Source organism: Sylvia atricapilla, chromosome 3 (assembly GCF_009819655.1).
Source record: "Sylvia atricapilla isolate bSylAtr1 chromosome 3, bSylAtr1.pri, whole genome shotgun sequence".
NCBI classification, from domain to species: Eukaryota; Metazoa; Chordata; class Aves; order Passeriformes; family Sylviidae; genus Sylvia; species Sylvia atricapilla.
This window is the reverse complement of record NC_089142.1, coordinates 83,819,031-83,844,073: the sequence shown is the minus strand read 5'-3', so window position 1 is coordinate 83,844,073 and position 25,043 is coordinate 83,819,031. Positions and strand designations below refer to the sequence as shown.

Genomic DNA, 25,043 nt, shown 5'->3' with positions numbered 1-25,043 from the left:
ACACACACTTGTAAATGTCTGGCAAAACAAAGTGACTTGTGGGACAGACATTCTGCATCTGCAATAAAACTGTACCTTTAGTGTAGCATAAAACATCATAGTGCAACATTTCAAGATTTCACTCAATTTACAAGGTTATTAATTCTTTCAGAGCATACTTCCATGTTAAAGCCAGAGATTTGTTGAGATAAATAGACATCAAAGACCATATATTTTGTTCTACTGGTCTTCTATCTCATAGGCACTAAGATTATTTGATTGTAAAACACATTATTTGTTTTACAATAATGTAAGACACATTGTTTGAGAACTGCATGAAGGATGCAAGGAACAAATTTTTAGCCTTAAAGGTCTCAGTAAAATCCATTACGCTTGCAACATGCAGATCCATCTAAATATTTCAGGATTATAAATTATTATTAAGTTATTTTAACTTCTTATAAGGTATACTGAAGTGCATGCAGCAATACAAACCTTTTCTGCTTTTGGTGCCAGCAGATTTACAAATATGTTTGGTGTTCTTGTACACAAATCTTCGTAAGACTGGACAACACCCTGTTGATTATTAGAAAGGGTAGTGTCAAGCAGAATATTTCAAGCATTTTTTTACTCAGGAAAACAGTTTGTCATACAGTCAAATCATCTGAAAAAAGATCCTGAAAGCAGCACAATGCTGTATTTGAAAATAATTGTAGAATTTTGCATAGACTTTATATACCTATGAACATCATTTCTGGGATGTAATGAATTTGTATCATGCTGTAGAAGGAGGAATGAGAACCACCTTTGTGCAGCACTTTCTTAAGGCACAAAGCTAGAAAAATAATGACCTTTCTCTAGAACTAAAGAGAGCTTGAGCTTTAGTGACTGTGACTTGCAATATCTTCTTAAAATTGAGTATCATATGGTTTAGGTGCTTAAATCAGGTGTGAACTCATTTAAAAAATATCCTCTTGTCTTATGCCATATGCATACACACATACAGAAAAGTCTTGTATGATGCACCTCATCCCAAAGATACAGGCTCCCTGAAATAACACCATAGGAGAGACTACAGTAGGTATTACAAATGTAACTTCTTTTTCATGAAACCTGCAAAATTCTTCACATTTCTGTGACTCATCATATATTCCAAACCAGATTAACTCAAGTATTTCTTCTCAAAAGCTCTAAAAAACTGCATTTTACTGATTTTCAGACTGAGAAAACTTTTTTGTATAGCTAAATTATTTCATGACCAAAGTATACTTAGTGTGCCATTGAGTATATGAAATATATATTCTTATATTTATTTAAGAATCTACCAGCCCACACAGGACTTAGCAGGGGACTTTGAAATGTGTTTTTCTATGTCCACCTGTGCATTCTGCAAATTTACCTGAAACTACATCTTACCCAGCTTTAATCTTTAGTTATAGAAAAAAAAAATAAAATTTATGTTTAAACACATTTCCTTTTTAATTTTTTTCAACAGCAATAATTTTCAAGTTTACCTCTAACTGCAACTTGTTTGACTTCAATTTATTTTCTATTATTGCTATCTTTATTGCTTGCTCTGGTACTTCCAGACCCAGCTTCATCATACATTTTGTCTCTCGCACAATCTCTAGAATTTGGGGATCAAAATTAACCAGGAACTTCTCAGTTGTAGGATGACGCACAAGTATTGTGGATTGTAAGGCTGTAAAGACATTCTAGTATCAGTTTCTAAGACAAACAATTGCTTAAATTCTATAAATTATTATGAAATCCAGATTTCTAATATGAAAATATAGTGATTAATTATGTAGGGTTACTTGTGAAACAGCTTCATGTTGTTTTCAGTTAAAGAAAATATGTGACCGACTTCCATCATATTAACCTTCTGCCTTTCTCTTCATAAACTAAACAAGCCTCAGATCTGGTCTTATTTGTGTCATAATTTTTCTCAGCCCAAGTTAAAAAATAATGAAATTAATTCTCTGAGGACCAGGAAACATAACACTTGGATATCAAACATTTCTAGACATTAAGTAATACTCATCCTTAGAGGGGCAATACAAACTTATGAATTATTATACCAGAAAAAAACTCAGAAAGAATTATTAAATAGTATGTGTAGAGAATTTAAACACCAAAGTTATCTGTATCTTAAATTTATGTCACTAGTGCTTGCAGTCATCTCTTGAACAGTGCACCAAATCTGCAATCCTCTGCATCAGAACCAAGTATCAAGGTCAGTAAGGCACTGAGATTGCATTACTGAGCCTGCCAACTGCATCATGGCTAATTTGCACATTTTAAGGGTAACTGAGGCTTTAGACAACTATCTGACTTATTTATTCAACAACAATTTAAAGAAGCAAGTACATACTTAATTACTTACGATATTGTAATTGTGAAATTTCCTTCATCCATGCATCATGATAGACTACCTCGAACTCCACCAATACATATGCAAGTTTGTTGTATGATTGAACAACTGCTTTACCTTCTGGACTTGCCAAGATATCTGAATGTTTCTATTAAAACACAGTGCATTCTAATTAAAACTACATCCAAAATCACACGTACCACTTGGGTTTTTTTCAATTTAACTTTCATATATATATATAGTGTAGGTTAATACTATGAAAAATACGGACAGAGTTCTTAAAAACTGTATCAAATATTTATGATTCAAATTTACAGGGCAATAAAGTCAGTAAGAACTTGTAAGGAATAAATACTAAGTATTTAACATCAGTAAGAGCAATTACTTCAATATACTGTTATAACCTGCAGTTCACAGTGAAATGGATACTCAGTTCTACTCAAAATTGAATAACTGAAAATTTATTGTAAAAGTTTCCTTTTATAATCAGTAATGATATTTATGCCTGTTTTCCATGGAACAGATTTAGATGGTCATTATCCACATTTGAGGGAAACAGAAAGTGAAAATCTCACTCACATAGAAGTTAACTTAGCATGAGACCCTAGATGCTTTGTAGAAGAAACACTCAAACATTTCAAGAATTCTTCAAGATTATTTTCAACTGAAATTGTCTAGTCTGTTTTATTCCAACACTACATCTCAGGTCTACAACAAGGGTTACTGCAGAGCAGTATAAACATACCAAAAAAAAGTTGCTTAACATACAACAAGTGACATAATCATAACTATAAACTTTATGATCACTCTACTGAAGTAAGACAGATCACAGAAAACATCTAATTTTTTTGGCACATCAACTTACATGGAAATAGGTGATTGGTTCATTTATCCTTCTGAATAGCTGTCTCACCCACAGTATCCTTCCTGCAATAGGTGGCATGTTTCGAGCAAGAGGAGGGTCATCTTTCTGAGTTTGGTAAAGCTACAATAAGTAAGAACAATATCATTAAACACATGTATTAAAAAATCTATTGAAATGCTAAACTGTTGTCTCAAGTACCACAATTTCTTCCTCCTCCCAAATAGACTAAATTCACGTGGAGTCACACAACAGTTCATGGAGAGAAAAATGCATTTCTTCCCTGACTTGGTATGCTTCAAAGATGCACACACATCAATGCTAGTACCTCTCCTGTCTCCATTATCTCATGCTGTTTCTCAGCTGTGCTTACTTATGACAGACTCCTGAGTGCACCAAAAGGCATTGTAAACGCCGGGGCTGAGCAGCCAGGATCATGTCTGACACCTGACTTTGAAGCCATTTGCTGTGAAAACAAGCTGTTTAAGAAAGTGGTGTCAGATGAATCCTTATGGGGCTTTTCCTCCTTTGCTTGGGAACTGGCCTCAGGAAAGGCCCAATCTAGATTAACAGAGAGCTTTTTCCTGAAGAGAAAATTTAATATTGTTCTTCAGACACACATATCTGACTATTAGATAACATTGCAGAATTTGGACTAAATTGTTTTTGTGGGTCCCTTCCAAATCAGGATAATTTAGTACTATCATCTGCACTTTTCCACTAACTTCTAATCAAAATGCATGTAGATACTCCTGGATACACAGCCCATGCTTTTATCTGTGCCCAAGATGAGAAAAACGTCCCCTGCTCAGTGAATGGCTACATAACAGTGAAAAAAAAAAGCCTAATTTTATACTGTACAAAATGTGCATTAACAAAGTATTCAATCACTTTAGAACCAGCACTGCAGTAGGAGCAACTTCTTATTAGAAATAACTTGCTGTGCAAAGATAAAAGGAAATCTAGAAATATCTAATAAGTATTAGAGATAAATAAAAAGTTACAACTAGTCAGTAGAATCAAGACATGTTCTTTGACAGAAGAAAGGAGTATCTGTATCAACCCAGCTTTAGGCATGTGAACTCAGGCTGTGACAACACAGACTGTGTGATGACACAACTCTTCATGAACGAGCATGACTTCTTAGCCCTACCCTGTCTCCTGCACAGACCCAACCAAAGAAATCCAAGGAGCTTCATGGCGACCTTGAGAGGAACTCACCTGGATGAAACCCTCTCAGTAAATCTACCTATTTTTCTTTTGCCTGGGAAAATACAGCTAAGAGTGGGCTATATGATTTTTTTTTTAAGCAAGCAATGCTGCTGAAAATCTGTTCATCTAGTTAAGCCAGTAATTAGGGGTTCAGAGATTGTTACATACAGTGTGCAGGTAAGGAAAGGACGCTGTAAAGAGTTTTTCAGAGCAGTTTTGATAGGCTACAGTTTTAAGTCACTGTTTGGAGGAAAAAATTTCTAATAAATGCAGAGTTTATAGATATTGGCTCCTCATGTAAACTTCTATCATCGATCTTACAAAATGTAAACATCTCAAAAAACTTTTTCAACAGTCTGGTTTTCCAGATTCCCTTTATATTCATTGAAGAAAAATGGGTCATTTGGAGGGAATTATTTAAATCTTCAGGACACTATATAAAATTGATCAGATTAACTCACTCTGGAGTAATTCATTCTTTCTTTCTTGAGTAGAAGGAAAGTTCAGACATCTAGTTCTGATGTAGATGTTTATTTTACAGACAAAGTAAAAGTTTACAGTCAAGTGATATGAGCAGTTCCCAGAACTTAATTCTCATCTTTACTTCAGTCAGGGTGTACTACAAAAATAATGAAAAAATTACTTTATAATGAACATAAATGCAACTCACCTATATATCATGTATTTTATGCTGCCACAACATTTGACAATAGCTACTTATAAATGCAAATTAACCGAAAGGTACATGCAAGCAATGTACACAGCCAGTAAAGAACATGCTTCTTTAAATTTAATTGATGATGGAATAACAGAAAACATTTTGGTTCATAAAGTAAAATTGTGATGGCAAATTTGCCTTCAAGAGCTATTATGCATATTGTGTTGTCCACCCACTAAGGCCTTTCCTGTAACAGGAAAACAGAAGATAAATTGCGAATTGGGAGTAAATTAGTGCAATAGGCAGAATAAATAAAAATTATTCCTAATAAAATGCTTGCTCCTATTTTAACACAATGTTTACAACTTACTGAAAGGGAATTAAATACCTTTTTAGTAGCTTCAAGTTCTGCAACATAATGTTGAAGAATACAACCAACTGTGCATGCTATTTCTTCTTGAAGGCAGGGCATATTCAGATGTTGAAACCTGTATTAAAAATTAGCATCCAAAAATAACATTTCTAAAATAGTAATAGTTTTAATTTATTTTGGGGAATACACATATTACATAAAGTGAAATAAGCAAAAATGTAGGAAATTCTTTTGAATCAGGAAAACTTTTCTGCTTTGAGGATGTTTAAACAAGTAGAAAATTTCTGCCCTGGTGGGTATTTTGGTTGCTGTTGCCTAGTATGTTTTAGCCCTTTCCTTTAGTATCCTTTTGTGTATAAAAATATTCTAATGAAATTAAGAAACAGAATATATTTATTCCCTTGAGATAAAAGATATATTTTATCATGGTTATGTGGTTCAGAATACCAGTAATGAAAAATTCTCAATCAGGCCCTTTTTTCTAAAATTAGCAAATTTTAGGCTGTTTAAGTTGTGCTAATCAGTAATTTCAAGTTATTTTAAAATATTTTAAGACATAGTTGCCAATACCTTTGAAGTAACTGAAGTGAATTCTGTGAAGACAAAATTTTCCGAAAACAGGTACGCATAAAATTCTGTAGCTGTGTCTAAAGAATAGATAATTCAGACTGTTTTTTCAGGTCAGAGTACAGTATTTTGATGATATTTTCTTAACATAGTAGCATCTGAAATTGTTACTACTTAAAGCACAAAATAGCAGCCTTCATCAGGCCATGCTTAATATAATTAATAAATACTTAGTTTCAGTCAAATAATCTCTAAAATATCATACCATTCTATGAAATAAGCAAATTAGTTGCAGCTTTGTTCTGCCCAAAATCTGACCACATTCCTTCAGGCTAATAAAAACCTTCCAGATAGATCATTCTGTCAGGTCTCATAATTTTTGTCATTTTGCCTGCAGAGCTCATCTGTGAGCACTGTTTGATATATTTTACACCTTCCTTTGAAAGAAGGAGAAGGAATGGAAAAAGCCTCCCTCCAGACAAACACAAACTCCATGCTCTTTAGAAAAACAATTTACCGTGTTCCAAATTCAAGTCTTAATGATTCAATAGATTATTTCCCAAGTAAGCTTTAATAGGTCATAATATTACTTACCTCTAAACGTTCAACTTCTGACATAAATTTCACAAAATCCACATCAAATTCTGTTACTGTTGGATCAAGGGTATCATATGGTTTCTTTTGAAAAATGTGGTAGATATTTTTGAATTTTACTGCCATAAGATCTATACCTTCAACTGCACACTGAGTCAGTGCATTAAAATTCTGTTCTATGGCTATCATCTTCATTATCTGAAATAAAGATATTATATTCCTGCTCATAATGAATTCCTTTTATTTCCTCTATAAACTAAAACTTGAGCAAAATAAGGTAAGCAACAGCCACTCCTCCAGCTACTTCAATCACAAATGTGTTGTTTCTGAGTCAAGTATCTTTAGTAATGGAAGCGTGATTAGTTCAGTTTTCAACATCAGTTCTCATCACAACTCAACACAAAGTAAAATAACCTTTGTTTTTCTTAATGATAAAGAGGGATTTTTATGTTTTACTGCTAGATCCAATAGGATAATATGGAAAAGGAGTATGTACATGGCATATACATACTTATGACAAAAAGATATCTCAAAGAATAAAAAAATCCATCCCTACAAATTTGTATGCATATTGAGTGATGAAGAAATACATCAAAGACTCACAAAATTCCTACCTTGTGATTACATCTTATCCCTTGTCTGACCTTATTCTGTACCAAGAAACATCTATTACCTTTTCCACTCAATAATGTTATTTAAAATCCCTTCAATGCATTACCAAGCTAAATGTTAAGACCACAAGAAGCAGCAGAATCATCTGAGGAATTGTTTGAATTTTGGCAAGAATGTTTGGCAGTAAACATGAGCTTTTAATGCCATTCAAAAAAACCAAAAGTGTGTTATTTTTCATATAATTTAAACCTCTTAAAATAATGATCTAAGTCTAGATCCATCAGGTTATTTCTCTCCACACTAGAAGAGATAAATTGACAAGTTGAGAAGGCAATTTTGAGGTAATAGCATCAAGCGTTGGAACAACTTACTCTGTGGAAGTGCCTAAATTCTCTCAACAGAGAGTTATAGACTCCTTCAAAAGATTATTAAAAGAATGTATGTTGGCAAGCATCAACTTTTTACATTGTTCTCTGGAGAGACACTTCTTTACCAATAATAATAGCACCCAATATACTCACTTTTTCTAATCTCCTACAAAAAGCTTCAGATTTTCCAAAAATGTACATTTCTGATACTTCCAATGCTTTTTCTCCCAGATGTTCTGAAGTCTCTTGTCTAGATTCACGGAAGCATTTCTGATATCCTTTCAATAGACATATGCAATCCTAAAATGTGAAGGAATAAATACCATATTTATTATGCTCATGAGTGAGGGACTAGAGAACCCAAACCTATAGACATTCCAAAGCCATTAGTTATCCCTTTATCTGGTTTCAATCAATAGGCAACGACAATTTAAATACAGTTGGTTTTCTCTCAGTATCTGAAGAAAGTGTTTGCAACACATGAATGAACATACAGCAGAACAGTACAGTGAACCAGAGAGTGGTGATGAATGGTGTTGCATCCAGTTGACAGCCAGCTACTAGGGGTGTCTCCAGGGATCAATGCTGGGCCCAGTCCTATTTAATATCTTTATTGATGATTTGGATGAGGGGATCGAATCCACCATCAGCCAATTCGCAGATGTGGGTTCCAGTGTCCATCTGCTGGAGGGTAGGAGGGCTCTGCAGAGGGACCTCGACAGGCTGGATAAATGGACTGAATCCAACAATTTGCTGTTTAACAAGACCAAGTGCTGTGTCCTGCACTGTGGCAACAACAAGCCCCTGCAGCACTACAGCCTGAGGACAGAGTGGCTGGACATTGGCCAGGCAGAAAGGGACCTGGAGGTACTGATGTCAGACTGAACACGAGCCAGCAGTGTGCTCACGTGGGCAAGAAGGGCAATGGCATCCTGGCCTCTACTAGCAATAGTGTGGCCAGAAGAACTATTGGAGTGATTCTTCCCCTGTATTCTATGCCTTTGGGGGAAGACAGGAACTCAGTAACTGAGGTCTGGAAAAGGATAAGGCGGAAATGAAGTTAACATTGGCAACCAGTATTCACACAGCTGCACGTATTTTGCCATTGCATATTGCATTCGCTTATTGTCCTTAATAGAACAGATGAAGAAGAGGAAGACTATCTTAACACTGACCTTTCATGGTATGCCAAGGAAATCTTGTATGGAAAGCAACTACTGTAACAAAGTCAGGGTCTATTAAAATATCAGATTTTCCATGGTAGAGGAAGATGGTACCAAATCACAGCTACACCCTCATCCATAGCCCCTCTTCCTCAAGATGGAAAAATGGGGAATATTAATTCCTTGGTTGCACATAAAGCAAAGATGTCAATTCCAAGGTCAGTGACAGACCACACCAACAAAGATGAAGCTATTTAAATTTCAACAATGCCCATGGGCTAAGAATTGGGAAAACATTCAAAGCATCATTAAATTTAAAAAGCCAAGAGGTGTGAAGCACTTAATACATATTGATATGGACTTCCTTATGATATCAACAGGTAAATAGGTTTGACATGTAAATAATAAAACATGAAAATACAAACATTGATTTTTCCAATGACTATTGGTGTCTCTTGATCCCAGAGTCGATTCAAGCCAGCATCTGTAATGTATGCTTTACATGTTGTGACCATTTGGTTTGTAACCTAGGGCAGACAAATGAAAACAAAGTTTCACAGTAATTTTAAGCTTAACCTGTTAATTGCCTGTTTCACAAAAGCTAATAAAATTCTCATATACATGTGTTAATAAAATCAGATTTGGAATAAATTTCATTTTTGGAAATAATAGTGGCTAAAAAATATATGTAATATATACAACAAACACCCTACAAAAACTCTGAGAGCACGCCCAGAAGTATATGTACACTCCAGGATATATTTGTAAATCCTGTAAGTTCAGTAATACATAAACACAGAATGTCATCAATCAAAATTCAAGAACGAAAAGAATTTATTGAATCCCAACTATTCTTCAGATACATTGTTGCCTTTACACTTTGCAGCACTTATTTAAAGACTGCCCTTAAAAAAAAAAGTATCCTAGCAGAATGTCTTTACCTTAATTTCATGTGGCTATAAAAAGGAAAAAAAAAACATTCTTCTACTTCTCAACCACAAAAATCTAAAGTTAATAATTACAGAAAGAGAGGAGTATAAACAGATATAGAAGACATACCAGAAAGAACAGCTACAAGTAGATAATTTTTTTTGTCTATTAAATAATATGAACAATTCAAAACAATTCTCCTGATGATGCTGTTTGGGTTTTGCCTTTTTTCTTTTGTATGTTCTCTATATTGCTCACACGTATACTTGTAACCCTGTCACCTATTGTATTAGTAGCTAGTTTTTCCAGAACTTTTCCATGGCATTCTCTAAGCAGAAACAAACTTTCCCTAAGCAGAAAGAAAAAGAAAATCCCAGAGCTCCAAGCCCTGGGAGGTACAAGGCTCCTGTGCTATCTTGGTTCTTCCTGGGAACCAAGGCCGAGAATAACTCTTCCAGATACATTCTCATGGACAAAGTACAACTAGTGCTGAAGGAGGGGCTCCAGAGAAGGAGCTTGACCTGGAGGAAAACTGCATCACCACTTGTCCTCCTAATAGGTGTTTTTTATCTATTATGTTTATTTCCTGAAAGCTATAAATGTGTACTCATCCCTGTAGGAGTGGGCTTTTGCAGACATCTTTCCGTAACTCCCTCTGAAGGCCTTCATTAAAGATCCTCTTTCATTACCTTCTTATTAAAATTAGCTCGAGTTTCATTTCCAGGTTGGGAAAAAGGCAACATTGACATGACAGTACTGTAAAAGCAGGTCTTAAATATCCCTAACTGAAAAAAGACTGGAAACAGCCATACCAAAGGCGGCCTCAAACTTCAAGAAAATTACTGATGAAGTTGGAGATAGTGTCACTTCTGATGATCATTAAATGGAAACAAACAATAAATAGGGATCTTAAACAACTGGATTAAAATACAGATTTTTTTTTCCTTGCTATTCAAGCACAGTTTCATGTAACCAGTTTGTTATTAGCCTCTGTAGTGAAATACTCCCTTAGACCATTTAATAATAGACAGTAGCAAGAGTCAATATAAAAACATATCAAGACCCATTATATGACAGGCAATACAATATACCTAACACAACATATAGAAAACAGCCACGGCCATGAATAGATACACATTCAAAAGAGTGCATACTTCTTAACATCCTAGTCCAAATTGAAATGTAACAAAATTTTATGCTGAATCCCATGGTGTAAGGAAACAAAAAAGGTGTCTGTGTAATGAGAGTCTACTGTAAATTTCCTCTAAATGCTTCCTGCAGGTGTGTGGTTTAGTTATGAAGGGTTTCTTTGCTATAAAACCATTATACAAACCATCTTTTCATGCAGAGAATACCCGGATTCTGCAAAAGACATTGGTATAAACACAAAGCCAGTCTGAATTTTCTCTTTGAGGAGGGAAAGTTTATGATACAAAATTCTGTTAACTTTTCAAGTATGACTTGCTTTGGAAAACTGGAATCTTTTCTCTTTCACACTTTTTGGAGTAACAGCCTAGCAAGATTGATGGCCATCTGCTATTAGGTCTTTGAGGCTGAGAATAAAATCCTTTGAGGATTCTGTGATTTAGGAAACAACTGATCAGATTAATTCAGATCCGAAGATTAATCACGAATATTAAAAAATTAACAGTGATAAATCAAGAATAAACAAAGTTTCCTTTCAGAAGAGAAGTCTGTAAGCCAAGTTTAATCTTCTCATTAGCAACAGAGTTCTCTTCCTTTCCAGCACAGAACTTCACTATTTATCATTTTAAACAAATGTTGTACTGTTTAAGCAAGATTAATTTTTCTTCTGAAAAGCCACACAATTTTTGTAATTATTATTTTATTAATAAACTTACCTTTATAAGCAATGATGTAATTCTCTCAGAAGTATTGTAATATTTTGAAACACGGTGAATCATTTGTACAGACTTTATCAAGTTTGGAATTCCCTGTGTCATTAACACCTCAAAGCAGAGTTTTAACAAAAAAATTACTTCCTGTTCTTAGCAACTATGTTTCCATTCTATTGACAAATTCTAAGTCATATATTTCCTTAAGTCACATAAATCAGTCTTTAAATGTCATGGCATTTTACCAGAAGTTTTCTTACGGAAAAAGACCAACCACGCTCAATAAGATTTCAAACATCAACTAACAAGAACAATAAAGGGCTAAGTTTTATCATGGGCTAACAAATCAGATTAAAGATGTTACAAGATAAAATAATAATAATAATATCCTATTTTGATGAACAAAATTCAACAGTGATTCAAAATTTAAAGATTGCATTTTTTGGTGCAATAGGAAGTATTTTTCTGACAGCAATTGCCTGTGATGATGCTTTTTTCCCCTTCAAGTAAGGCTGCTAATGTTCTTTCATTGTGATAACAATCTTTGCATAAAGTGTTTCATTCAGACTCTTCAGAAAACTCATTAAATAACTGTCAGAATGCTAGTTTCATTAACAAATGCCTAATTCCTTCAAGCATCATATCAAATATCTAAATCTTTCACATATTTTGTGAAATCAATGTTGAAATCACACTGTGGCATTACAAGTACTTATTAGCTCAAACACTTCCAAAGTATTCTGATGGGGAGGGAAAAAAAGAAAAAAGGTGAAACATTATAATTCATTAACATTATCATGGACTTGTCAAAACTGAAATTCAGAACATCAAGAAAGTAATTTTGGCTGTCACCCTTCAATGGAGAAGCCAAGCTCCTGTAATTAACTTTGAGTTGCAAAATCAAACTCATACTGTGAATAGACATAAATGGCATTTGCATTTAGCAAGAGTGTGAAATAAATGCTTTATAGTATAAAAACAACCATCTGTGTCCATATTGCTCATCACCAACACCACTTTTGAAACAGAATCGGGAAATTCTGAGTCTATAGCTTTTCTTTCTCAATACTTAACAAAAAAATAAAACCCCGAATACTGGACTGTGTAGAAATTTCTCTGATTCAAAGCCCTGAGTTACACGTTCAGTCTGAATTTTCATATATTAGCCTACTTCAGCACAAATGTCACTGTGTGATACTACATACACTAAATACCATATTTTACGCACACACCCAATATCATTATAAATCGACATGTATGCCATTCCTTATTCACTAACATATAAAAGAGTTGTCCATTCCAGATACTAAATTCAACTCTACACAAAATGAAGGCCTGTTTAAAACAGGACATATTTAGCTTGGAAATCATTGTTTTTAAGCTGAACATCATAGAAATTCCTAGCTAAATTAACTTGATTTCATCAGGAACATGATTAAACAGAAATTCATATGTATCCAAATTGTTCCAGACTAAATAAAGCACTCTAATTAACTATCCCGTATTAGTAAAATCATTAATTCTTCAATGAGTTTTCATCCACTGATGTTTGTTTTTGTTTATGATAAAAAGAATTTTATCTTTATAACACCCATGAAGTAGCTCATCATTACGGCCTGGTACCTGGCACCCTCTAGTGATACCTTGAAGAGCTTAGTGACACTGCTTATCATGCTTGCCTCTTATACTATTCCATGCGATATTAGCTCTATCTGGTATATTATCAAAGTCCTTTTGCTTGCCCTCAGTTAGACCTTTGTAGTAGGATCGTAAGCTGCCAGAGATTGAAAAGAAATGCAGCACTTCCTGACAGAGGGCTGGAGGCATATAGGACCAAAATGTGAAGGACTCAAAAACAAAGGAGAATGAGCACTATTTTTCTAGAGTATTTACTCCCTTCCTCCTATTCTGCAATAAGCATTAGAAAAATACACCTTTATACTACATATAATACATGTTATAATAATTCATAGTTATTATACCAAATAACTAGTATCTTGAACTAGCACTGAGTGGTATACCTGGACAACCAATTGTCTAAATTCTGACTAGCAGCAGGTGTTTCTGCAAATAGAAGGAGATAATACTGTATTCTATATTAAAAAAAATGGTTTGCTCATTTAGGACCTCGTAAGATTTCATTATTTTCTATGTAGCTGAAATTTTGGTACTTTGGTTACAGTTATGTGATCATTGACACATACGGAATTTTCAGGGGAAGATGTATTTGAAGATTTTTGTATTATAAAATATGTAGCTGGTTTAATCACTTTTAAAAATAATAACAGCAGCAGAATGCACTTATTAGACAATCATATGTATTTATGCTTATTCACTAAATACATATTTCAAAATACTATATTTTATGAAATATATAATAAAATAATGCTTCAATATTTAGTTTGACAAGCTTTTAGAAAAAAATCAGGAAAATTAGAAATTTAAATTACAAAAAATTACTTTTGAGTAAATATAAGGAAGGGACATTTATTTTGCTCTGAGATTTCTATGTAAATACCTAAACTATGCATAAAGAATGGTGAAAGGCATACTTACAACATCAGTGGTATAAAGTGGTTGACAAACTTTTTCAAGTGTCTTTAGGTACTTCACATTGTCCTTTGATTCATTTGCTGCATCTGTGATTTTACCATCTAATTCTTGCCATGTCTAGTGGGAAAAAAGTACTGTGAAAATCTTCATACAAAGTGAACTATTTCTTTAACTTGCACTGACTTGCCAGAAGTAAATTTTGGTTAATGAATTCTTACGAGATATTGTCAAAGCAGGCAATAAAAGGTTTTTTTTTTTTGTATTTTTACACATCTAATGTATTTTATGTTCATTTTTGGCTGTATCTCTAGAATGTCTTGTTCTGTGTCCCATTCACCAGATCAGCAACATATCTAAATTTTCCTTTTTTAATTCTCCTCAGCAAATCTCTCTTAGATGAAATAAAAAAACCCTAAAACCAAACAGTAACCTTTATAGCAAAAAACAGCACTAAAAAGAAAAAAATAATTACCTTTAATACTTTAGATTGTGCAACTTTCAGAACGTTAATAACAGCTTTACAGTTTCGTCCTTTGATCTGCTCAATAATAAAGTTCAATTTAGCAGACATGTATTTCCAGTTTTCCAGTTCCATCAGTGGACCTGAATCCTTAGCTTCTCTCCTTAACTGTTTGCTTTCAATGAGAACCTGCAACCCAATCGGAAAAAAAAAAAAAAAAAAAAAGTAAAAAAAAATCCAATGTCTACTACAGTGAATAGACAAGTCATTATAGAGAAGAAATGTTTTTGAGGAAACTCACTTAAAAAGGAATAAGCTTGCAGTTACTGACACATGAAAATTGTCCCCATTTGGAAAAGCTTTCTAAGTATGAATTGCACTTAATCATATTCTTAAACTGAAATTAAGGCAATTAATTCAACTGCTGTCATACCCTGACTGAATATCAGCATATACAGATAAGTCTTCAACCAGAATCTATCAATTGAAATGCGTCAAATGTAATTTGTTCCAAACTTTGAGAACTAGTTTAATAAAACTATTAGATATCAGTCATAAATTTATCCATTTTTATGTTGATAAATGTGCAGTCAGCTTCTTTTACATGTCTTTTACATTTTTCTTCCATTGAGCTAAGTACACTAAATATAGTATGCCTTACAAGAAGAGTATGTCCCTGCCTACACAGATTCATATTTTGACAAAGGATTCTCTGTTTTTCATGGAAGTCTCAGACACAAATATGTTAGACAACTGAGACCTTAGCATGCAAGACTTACACAGCATAAAGCATGCCCTGCTGGGCCTGATCAAAAATCTTTCTAAAAGCAGTACTTCCCACCAAAAGTGGCAGCAGAAATTTAACAGGTAATGTACAGTTAGGTATGCTCTATACACATATGTGGTCCTCACCAGTGTTATTAGCCCTGCAACCCTCCATTCTCTTCTTATTATTTGTGTATTAAGTGTTCAGAAACTCTTATACTTGCTAGACTGTAAATTCCAAGGCATAAGGACTATCAACTTAACTTCACTTGTGAATAGAAACAGAACACCTCTCTTAATTTGGGTGGAGATGCAGCTGAAGCCTTTGGCTAACTTCAGGCAAGTCTCACATATAATTTACAAATATTTATCCATATTCATGCTGAATTGATGTGTTAAAACAACTTACACGTTCAATTTGTTTATACCATATCATAAGTACTTCCTCTAGCTGGTGAACTGTGTCATAGTTGTCAGCAGCTGCAGTTATTTTATCAAAGGTCTGGAGTTCAGAAAAATCAATGTAATCTATTTTTTCCAACTCAACTGTTCCTTCAATGTTTGCTGCAGCACCTGAGAAAAGGGCAATTACAATATAGAAGCAATTAAGAATTTAAAATAAATTTCCACCAGTCAAAGCATTTTAAATTTGAAAATATACAGCTCCAGTCAGTGTTGTTTTGATACAATAGCAATTTACTGCACTTGCATAAAGCAGAAATATCTGATCTTAAATGCAGTGATACTCCTTAAAAGCAACGTGTCATTATTTTCTTAAGGAAATAGTCCACCCATGTATACACTATGCAAGTAACTAATAATTTTATATTTCCTTGCAGAATGTGAAAAGTTCTTCATGTGTACACTACTGCCTTTAAATGGAAATCCTTACACAGAATTCCTCTAGTTTGTTTCCTAAATGCAATCCTTACCTCCTAAAAATGAAATGTATCTCTTAATTGTTTCCACAAATTTCTTCTTGTCTTTTGTATCCTCTTTGGACTGACCTAAGCTACCCCAATTATTTGTTTCAAGGATAGCAGGGAGAAAAACCTTTTCTATTACATCTTTCGCACCACGTAGGAGTCCATCAGAGGCATCCAAAACACCAAAGGAAACTTCCTGCAGTGTAAAAATATTATTGTTATCAAAGCAGTAACTCACACTAGAAATAGTGTTATAAGTTCAACATATTTTTATAAAAGCACTCCGATACGAACAAAACTAATTTAAAGAGAGAAAAATTACTACATAAGACACCTACAGTGTGCCCATAAGATAGTACTTTCAAGAGAAAAGGGAAGTCATTAATTATTTAACACAGTTTTTAAAAGCTGTCCAGTTATGCTTTTCTTACGTCAGTTATTTATCTATCACAGAGAGTTTGGAAATTTTAAATGGTAGAAAATTATGGGTCCTCACCCATAATTAGGTACTACATTAATTGCAAGTAATAAAAAACTCTCAGAATATCCTTATCTGAAATTATATTAGAAGCAATTATCTGACTAAATATATATTACTTTGAATCAAGTTAAATGTTTTCCTGCTCTCCTAAACAAAACTTTACAAGGTCTGACTATTTCTAATACTCCAGTATTTTAAATGTCCTCCAAATAAGGAAATATTAACATATATCATGTAACAAACTTCCTAGAACATAAATGCCCTTGCTTTATCCCTTCAGCATTTGTAATTAATTGGGAAAGTATCTGATGGAAAAATAATATTTATGACCAATACTGAGGCCCTTGATAAAAACTGACCTTGTATCTTACTTCTAATAATGTTGTTTCTCTTTCACCTTCTTACTTCTCAAAAGGAATGGAGTATTTTAATACTAAATATAAAGCATGTAAACTAACAATGGATTTTCTCGCTGAAGAATTTGAAATAATACAAATTGCAAGATACATATGTAAAACTAATAGTTATCAATTTACAGTCCCTTAAGCACTGCCCAAAGACTAAGGCATGTAGCTATGAACAATAATGAAGCCCACACTTAGATGAGAATTTGTCTTGTAAAGCAGAAAATCTTATGCCACATAATTTACACCAGATAAATGTGTATTTTTTATTTTATTTATCAAAACACATAAACCAGAAACGCACAGGTAAATTTTTTGTCTCCTGCTATTTGCAATAAAGTCTTCTCAGTGTTTCCTTGTAGTGTAGGGATTTTGACCACAATTAGAACATACTCAGCAGCTTTAACCTCTTGAAAAAGATCAAGCAGAATGAGAAATGAATGTCTATTTCTTTAACAAGAATCCTGTAAGACATTAAATTCACAAGTATTTGCTGAAGCGATTCAGCAGTGTTGTTTACCCAAAACGGAGGGCAAAGCAGTTACCAGTAATTTCAGTTATGTGACAGTGAAAAAAGTAATGGAACAAAAAATAGCTGCTTTTAGTTTTTAAAATATATGAGCGAGTACCTCATGCATAGTTTTATCATTTATGGATGTGTCATTCCTATAGCGAACAAAAAATAAGCAGAGTCCTTTTATCTTGTCTGGTGTCTTCTCCACATAAAATTGCAAAATTCTACTTCCTCTTTCAACACCTGGAATTACCCGACCACACTCTGAAAAGGAATTTCATAGGTATGAAATATATTTCATAGAACTCTTTTTAAAAATGAGGGTATTATAAAATGCTTAAAATCAATATAAAATTGAACATATAAATAATTTATTTTCTCCTTTTGTCAGAGAAAAAAACCCAGCATAATTTGTAACTGTAATTAATCACACTATTAGAAAAAAACCTACACCAAAGGTATTACGTGTATCATACAAACCTATTTGGATACATTGCAATGCACTGAAAAGGGAATTTGCTCAGGCCCATAGTTCTGAAACAATCTGCTGGTGACTAAGGTACTTTATTTTCATTTATCCTACCTAAAAAGATGTCAGGTCTAAGTGAGAAAATAAAGACCATGAGATGGCCTTAGGCCCTCTGTGGATATATTCTTATGCAATTCGATAGCTCAATATAAATAAGTAACAGAACAATTAATGAATCATTAGAGATTTCAGACATTATATTATAATTCTCTACTATGCATGTGAAACCTAAAAATTTTCAAATATTTATAATAAATGAAAATTCAGAGACAGGCTTTACATGAAAGAACTTTCTAATGAACTGTGGGCAAAACTCATGTATGTAAAAGTCACAACCAATTCATTATTTCAGGATAACACTTTACAGTCTTTATTCCAGGAATGGTGAAAATTGAGATTTATTTTTTTCCTAAACAATTTGACTTGAAGCAAGCATTTAAAATATGAATTTTCAGTCATCAGAGCAAAACATTGCAAAATTCTGAACAAGCAAAAGTAGATTTTACTCCGAGAAACCTCAAAAAAATGAACAAGAGAATGCACTGTTACACATGCCTGTATTGTTGCTAAACATTTACCTGCTCCTCGTGCATTTCCTTCTTGATAGAAAATTTTCAATGATTTTCTTCCTCCCTTGGCAAAAAATGAATCAAAGGGATCGAACTGTGAAATCAAAGAATGAATACGTGTTACTCAAAATATTTTTAGGTGCCTTTAAGACATGCAAAACTAATTTGACCATGCTACTGTTTGAAGTTTTGTTGGCTTGCAATGCTTATCCTCAAATATTGTGAGAGGATAGGAAGTGTCCAACTGAAGGACTCAGTCATGCTAGTGAGATCTCCTGTTTCCTTCACATCACAAAAAAAAAAGGGTCAGAAGTTTAGCAAGCATGTGTGGAGATGCATCATCTGTTCAGGGACAAAGAATACACTTCTGGTTGTGGTGTATTTCCTATGAGCATGTTTGGGTTTTTTTCCCCAAAATAAACAAATATTAAAGCTGAATGAGAACAGTGATGGGAAAATGAGTGACACTCAGGTGAATAGAATTGAAAGCCATCCTTCTGAGAAGAAAACATTGCATGAAAATAAAAAAAGTAAAAGCAAGCCAGTTCTAGAAGTGCATTTCACTTTTGTTATCAGCACTAGTGAAAAACAAGGTTAAAACAGAGAAAAATACATTAAAAAAACCTCACCCTCAAAACAGTGAAAGAAAAAATTATTTAAGTGCTGAAAGTGGAGTGACAAAAAGCAGGAAAAAATTCACTACTACAAGAAGCACTCCAGCTTGCGAGGAAGAGGACAAACAGTAACTTTGGGTTTCTATGATTCTACACAGAAGGTAAGATGTGAGGGGTTCCCACAGCTACTGATTCTTCAAAGAGCTGCTGTTTCAAGTCCATGTGGTTCTCACACCCACTATGTGAATATATATGCAGGCTAACACTTTGAAGGGCAAAACCTAACTCGTGGATATCAAAGACATATGTTTATTGGAATTTATCACACGACAATTTGTTGAGTGACAATGTTGATGCAGCCCAAAGAGCCTAATTTTTTTATAAATAAACTAAAACTGAGAGCAGGAAAATATTCAACCACAAAAAATTTTCAGATGGTCCTGGCGGCAGCCAAAAAAACCCCAACCCAACCCTATCAAACCCAAACAAAAATAAACAAACAGGAAAACTCAAACCAAAACCAAATACAAAATAACCCTCTCAAGAATCCAAAATTTCTCAGGTGTTGGGATTAGTCAAACTTTCTGTAGAACAGCAGTACACATGAAATCAGAATGATATAAAACCATATATCATCTAGCAAATGTAAAAAAGGGACAGTATTTAGCACACCACTATGTTATGCATGCAGGAAAAAAATAAACAAACGAGGCTGAGTACATTTTATGATATAAAAATATCAATAAACAAACAAAACCCTAACAAATTTGAATTAAGGCTAAGTTTCGCTTCTAACTTTAGAACTGAAGTTCTAAGAATGGATTTGTTTTATCAAAGGAGATATTATCTGGCTGAGTTTTAAATGGTAAGTCAAATCTGTCTTAATGGACAAAAATAACATTGTCAGATGCAACAACAGTCAAGTAACAGCAATGCAGAGAAGTCAAGTCATATCTTCTCACAACAGCTGTACTGAGTTTTGATAATCTACTAAAAGTACAGTTTAACTGTTTCCTCCTGTTTGTTTAATCACTTTGAAACATCATGAAAGACAACAGTAAACACACAAAAATATAATGAAAGCTTTCAGAAGTTCCACGGGTTTGACACTTATACACTCTACAAACCCACTTAACCCAATCTTTTAACGATTCAAACATAAATGAAGCACTCAAAACTGTAATTGCTTTGTAGGTCTTTCAAACATTTTCACAGTATTTAAATGGTGGAGGATTAATCTTCCTTCTTATTACTAATGACATGCTAATTTTGAAAATCTTCCTATAAGTTACACGTTTTTGCAGAACCTTTGAAATTTCAGTGAGAACTTGCCTAACAAAGAAAAGTGATCATAATTAGAACATGATAAAGTCAGTCTGAAAGAAAGTCTGTTTGAAACTGGTAGATGTGAAAAGAAATCCTTTGGTCAAAATAACAGCAGTATTTATGTTTACCTTGAGGTAAGAAAGATAAAAAGCCACAATCAAAAACCTTGGGGGTATTTGCAAATCTGCCAGGAAACTTAGATGAAAGATTTAGTCAGGTATCCTTTTTGATTGCTTGTGTGCCTTAGTAATCACATTTTCTGGCTTAAACAATTAAAATTACGGATAACACTTCCTATCAAAAGGGTAATCTGCTACATATTTTAGTTAATAATTTAAATCAACAGGCACATAGAACAGACTCACCGTAGGAACATCCAATATCATTTCTTCCACAGTTGATATGTCTAAGCCTGCAACAGCACTGAGAACTTCAAATATGTATTTATATAAAGCATTAACTTTTGCTCTTCGATCCTCTCTTGCTTTTTCATATTGAATCTAAAATATTAGACAAGACTTTCAAGCTAAAAATACACAAAGTACTGACAACAATGACCCGCTACTTAATTTGCAAGTAATGCTGAAATCTACTGTCTTATATTTACAGCTGCAAAATGCCCTCATCTTTAAAAATACCCAAATTTTCAGAGGTTAACGGAAGAACAAATTATTAAGTATTATTATAAGATGTGAAGTCAAATCTGAGGATATGTCAAGGAAAAACAAACATTAAGAATAGTACAGTTAGATTTTTATGGGACATTAACTGATTTCCTTGTTCATAATCAAAATTTCATTTTATTAAATTAATACAGAAAGGTTGAAACATCCATTTAAAATAAAGTATCTAGGGTGGGTAAATATTTGCAGGAACTAGACTGAGTACAGCTTTGCTTCAATGTAAATTTTTCAGTTAATATCTCCTGCTTCTGACCTTTATTACTTTAAAGTTTTAAAAGACTACAAACATGGGAAAAAAGACTCACTTTGTGCCAGAAATAATTTAGTAAAATGACTGAGTCTAAACAAAACCAATAACAACAACAAAATATTTGAAATAATGACTGATATAAATTGAATTTAACAATCTGAGGGAAGAACCAGAAACTTATAACCTTTCTCGTTTTGAAACTTTGCAGGCTTGGAACTCCACTAGGGCGGTAAAACTTAGTCAAACTCTGACTTCCAAAAGAACGAGATCCTTGTGAAGAGGAAACACTCTCCATTCGTTGAGCAGATTGAGAAGGTCTGGGTATATCTTCACCAGTGACTGAATCTTTTTTAGTATTCTTTTGAACTCCCGCCATTCTAAAACCTGAAATCTGAAAAAATAAGATATAGCAATCCAGACATTTCAAGTCTACCTTTTCCAGAAGCCAGGAGCATCGCAAAACTGACTTTCCAGGAATATAAATTTAATAGTCTCATCAAGCCCTCTTCCAGTTCTTAAAATGCTAGACATTTATATACATTTTTTTGATACGTTACAAATGTCAAGATGAAGATTGAGACTTTTTTAAAAACAATTTTTCATACATGTGCATTTTGTGGAGTGAATGCCTCTCTATATAACAAATATATTTTAAAATATAAATAATTTCAGTGCATATCTGATTACTGAGAAACAGAAATGATTTTAAATACAAACAACTTATTTAAATTTTAGTTTCTAAAATATATACCTAAATTCAGCAACTGAGCTTACAAAAGACTTGCATATACAGAAATTGCTATTCTGCTCAGTGTACTATTACAATAAGGATCAAGATAACCATCAAGAATTTCTTAGTAGTTCATATGAGGACTAAGGGTAGCCTACCACTGCTATAACAGTGTTATTTACTCTCTTTGACACTATTATCCGATTTGGGAAATAAAAATCAAAGGTGAGGCTGTCATGAAAAGCAACACCTGAAAAGCAACACCTAGTAGCACATTACTAGCTCCTTATTTTTGCCCATGTAACAGGTGACAAATTAGCTGATGTTCTATGGTTTTAGGCATGCAATGACCTGCTATAGAAAGTGTTCATCTCTTTCTTGAAGTAAACATACCCCAAAAAAACAAAAAACTAATTTAGGAAGTGACACACACAAACAAACAAAGTGAAAAATAAATAAGTTATATTTCTTTTTCTTCATGTTTCTATGACTGGCCTGGTCATCTACAAGGTTAGCAGTGATATTTTCCTCCTTGATTATTTAATTCAAGTGGAATAGGTTGAATGCTAATTTCCTTGCCTTTTAACTGGTTCGCTTTTAGCTGATACTTTCCCCTAAAGCACAAGATGAGAGAGGTGGGGTTCTCGCAGCTTTCTTTAAAAAACCCACAAAGACCGCATTGTACCCTGATCTTGTCCCTGGCTCTCCAAAACCTATATTCAAGATACCTGGCGGCTCATGCGACATTCTCACACTTTCCAAAAACCTGTATCAGCTTCATCTGCCCACCTCTCCCGGCTGGAATATGACATGCTTTTATGTAAAAAACTCCTTTCCTTCCCTCTAGTATGCCCCGAACTTCCTCTACAGGACCTGTTCATTCAAGGAAAGTAGGTCTGGCTTCCAGCACGCATCATCTTAGGAGCGTTGAAGGAGCATTAGAGAGAGGGAAGGAGAAGTGGAGGATTCCCAAGCATTAAGCGTTGGGAATACAGCCTTTCGGCTCTCTTCTGTAAAGCTGAAGGGCAGGCTAGGGCAGCTCAGAGAGATGCAGGCGAAGATCGCCACCGACCTGACGGGAGCCGTGTCTCCTCACGGGGCAGGCAGCGCTGGGCGGGGCGGGCGGCGCAGCGCTGGCCGCGGGCAGCCCGGGCTCGGGGCAGGGCCGGTAGCGGCCCCCAACGCCCGCCCGGGAGCGCGCTGCCGCCGCCCGCCCGCCGTGCCCGCGCTCAAAATTCGAGCCCCGGAATCCGAACCGTCATTCCACCGTAAAGATCTCGTGTGCCCGGGAGCCGCTTGCCCGCGCGGCTGGTGTGGTTAAAAGTGCCTGTGGAAGTTACCTGAGTAACGCAGACTGAGCTCTGCGCTGCCAAAGTGGTTTGCTCTCGATTATAAAACGAGTGGAGTTTTAATTTCCCCCCCCCCCCCCACAGTGTTATTCAATCCTGGTTTTCATTCTGCCTTTTTGCGAAAAATATTATCCTTCACTCGTAGGCCTGAAATGATATTTTTATACTAAAGGACAGTGCGTAACTCCAGAAGGCAAAGAGATGACTGAAAGGGGGTCTCAACAATGTGTTTGAATATCTAAAGAGGGGGTGGGAGGAGAGTGCCACCAGGATGTTTCCAGGCAGCTGTCTGTGGTGCCAAGAAAAGGATAAAGGATAAAAGGCAGAAAGTGATGCACAGGAAGTTCCACCTGAATATGATGAAGTTCTTAATGTGAGGGTGACTGAGCCCTGGAACAGATTGCTCAGATAAGTTGTGGGGTGTTCCTCACTGGAGATATTCAAAAACCATCTGGACAAAATCCATGTACTCTGGGATAACACTGTGTGAATAGGGAGATTGGAACAGATCCACTGTGGTGCCTTCCAATGTGCCCAGTTCTGTGATTCTGTGACAAATGCTACTTGAAATCTTTTCCCAGCATGTGGAGGCAAAAGCAGAAATCAATCTCTGTTAATACTAAACCAAGACTGCCATATGTATGATAACAAGGCAAGGCCAGCATTGCCGAAGAGCCTGATACAGCCAGGACTTAGAAAAGCAGCACCATTCCAGTGTAGCTGGGTTATCAGTTGTGTCTGCTCTGACACTGGTGTGGTACCCTCGGCCTCCCAGTGGCAAGCGGAGGGATGCATGGTCGGGTCACTGTAGGGGATCCTCACTTTCATACCACGCTCCAGCTAAGTGATGACACTGTCAGGGAAGCTCTTTCCCTTCGGTACTTATGTTGTCCTGAATGCAGGCTCGCTACCTGTGCAGCATCAATTCACACACTCAGGCAAGATATGTCTATTTTTTATTCTCGTTTGCTCCAAGTAGGGAGCTGGGTGGCAATGCACAAAATGCTGGCTCCACAATAATCGAAACTTTACAGTATTTATAAATTTTAATTTAAAAAGGCATCTCCAATCATTAGCTACACATTACATAACTCTGCTATTAATTAGTGCTCAACCTCGTATAGTTATATCTCCCACTTCTAATGCCTATTAGTCCACAGGTGCAATTCTTCCTTCCATTTGAGTCTGGGGACCGGTTTGAGCAGGAGTCAGTGGTCGTGATTGCCCATTGCTGGGATTACCTTTTCCCCTTGGTGGCTCTCGTGCAGACAGTCCAGTCATCTTAGGACTGTGTTCTCTTTTCCTTTTCCTTTCCTTTTCCTAAACCAGAAGATTAGCCAAG

General features: G+C 34.9%; 1 protein-coding gene across 1 annotated transcript in view; it reads right to left on the bottom strand.

Annotated features, from left to right (window-relative positions):
* The window catches only part of DNAH8 (dynein axonemal heavy chain 8), a 119,279-nt gene extending 97,279 nt beyond the window's left edge, over positions 1-22,000 (bottom strand). The window contains exons 1-18 of the mRNA XM_066316029.1: positions 21,807-22,000; positions 21,055-21,189; positions 18,759-18,843; positions 17,767-17,915; positions 16,259-16,448; positions 15,736-15,899; positions 14,574-14,750; positions 14,105-14,218; positions 11,555-11,662; positions 9,188-9,289; positions 7,753-7,899; positions 6,620-6,817; positions 6,029-6,105; positions 5,474-5,573; positions 3,219-3,338; positions 2,366-2,501; positions 1,494-1,681; positions 475-555 (exon numbers count right to left, since the gene is read on the bottom strand). Of these exons, the coding sequence (XP_066172126.1) occupies positions 475-555; positions 1,494-1,681; positions 2,366-2,501; positions 3,219-3,338; positions 5,474-5,573; positions 6,029-6,105; positions 6,620-6,817; positions 7,753-7,899; positions 9,188-9,289; positions 11,555-11,662; positions 14,105-14,218; positions 14,574-14,750; positions 15,736-15,899; positions 16,259-16,448; positions 17,767-17,915; positions 18,759-18,843; positions 21,055-21,189; positions 21,807-21,998 (2,463 nt within the window). The 5' untranslated portion in view covers positions 21,999-22,000. The remainder of the gene's footprint in view (positions 1-474; positions 556-1,493; positions 1,682-2,365; positions 2,502-3,218; positions 3,339-5,473; positions 5,574-6,028; positions 6,106-6,619; positions 6,818-7,752; positions 7,900-9,187; positions 9,290-11,554; positions 11,663-14,104; positions 14,219-14,573; positions 14,751-15,735; positions 15,900-16,258; positions 16,449-17,766; positions 17,916-18,758; positions 18,844-21,054; positions 21,190-21,806) is intronic.
* Positions 22,001-25,043: the final 3,043 nt, after the last annotated feature.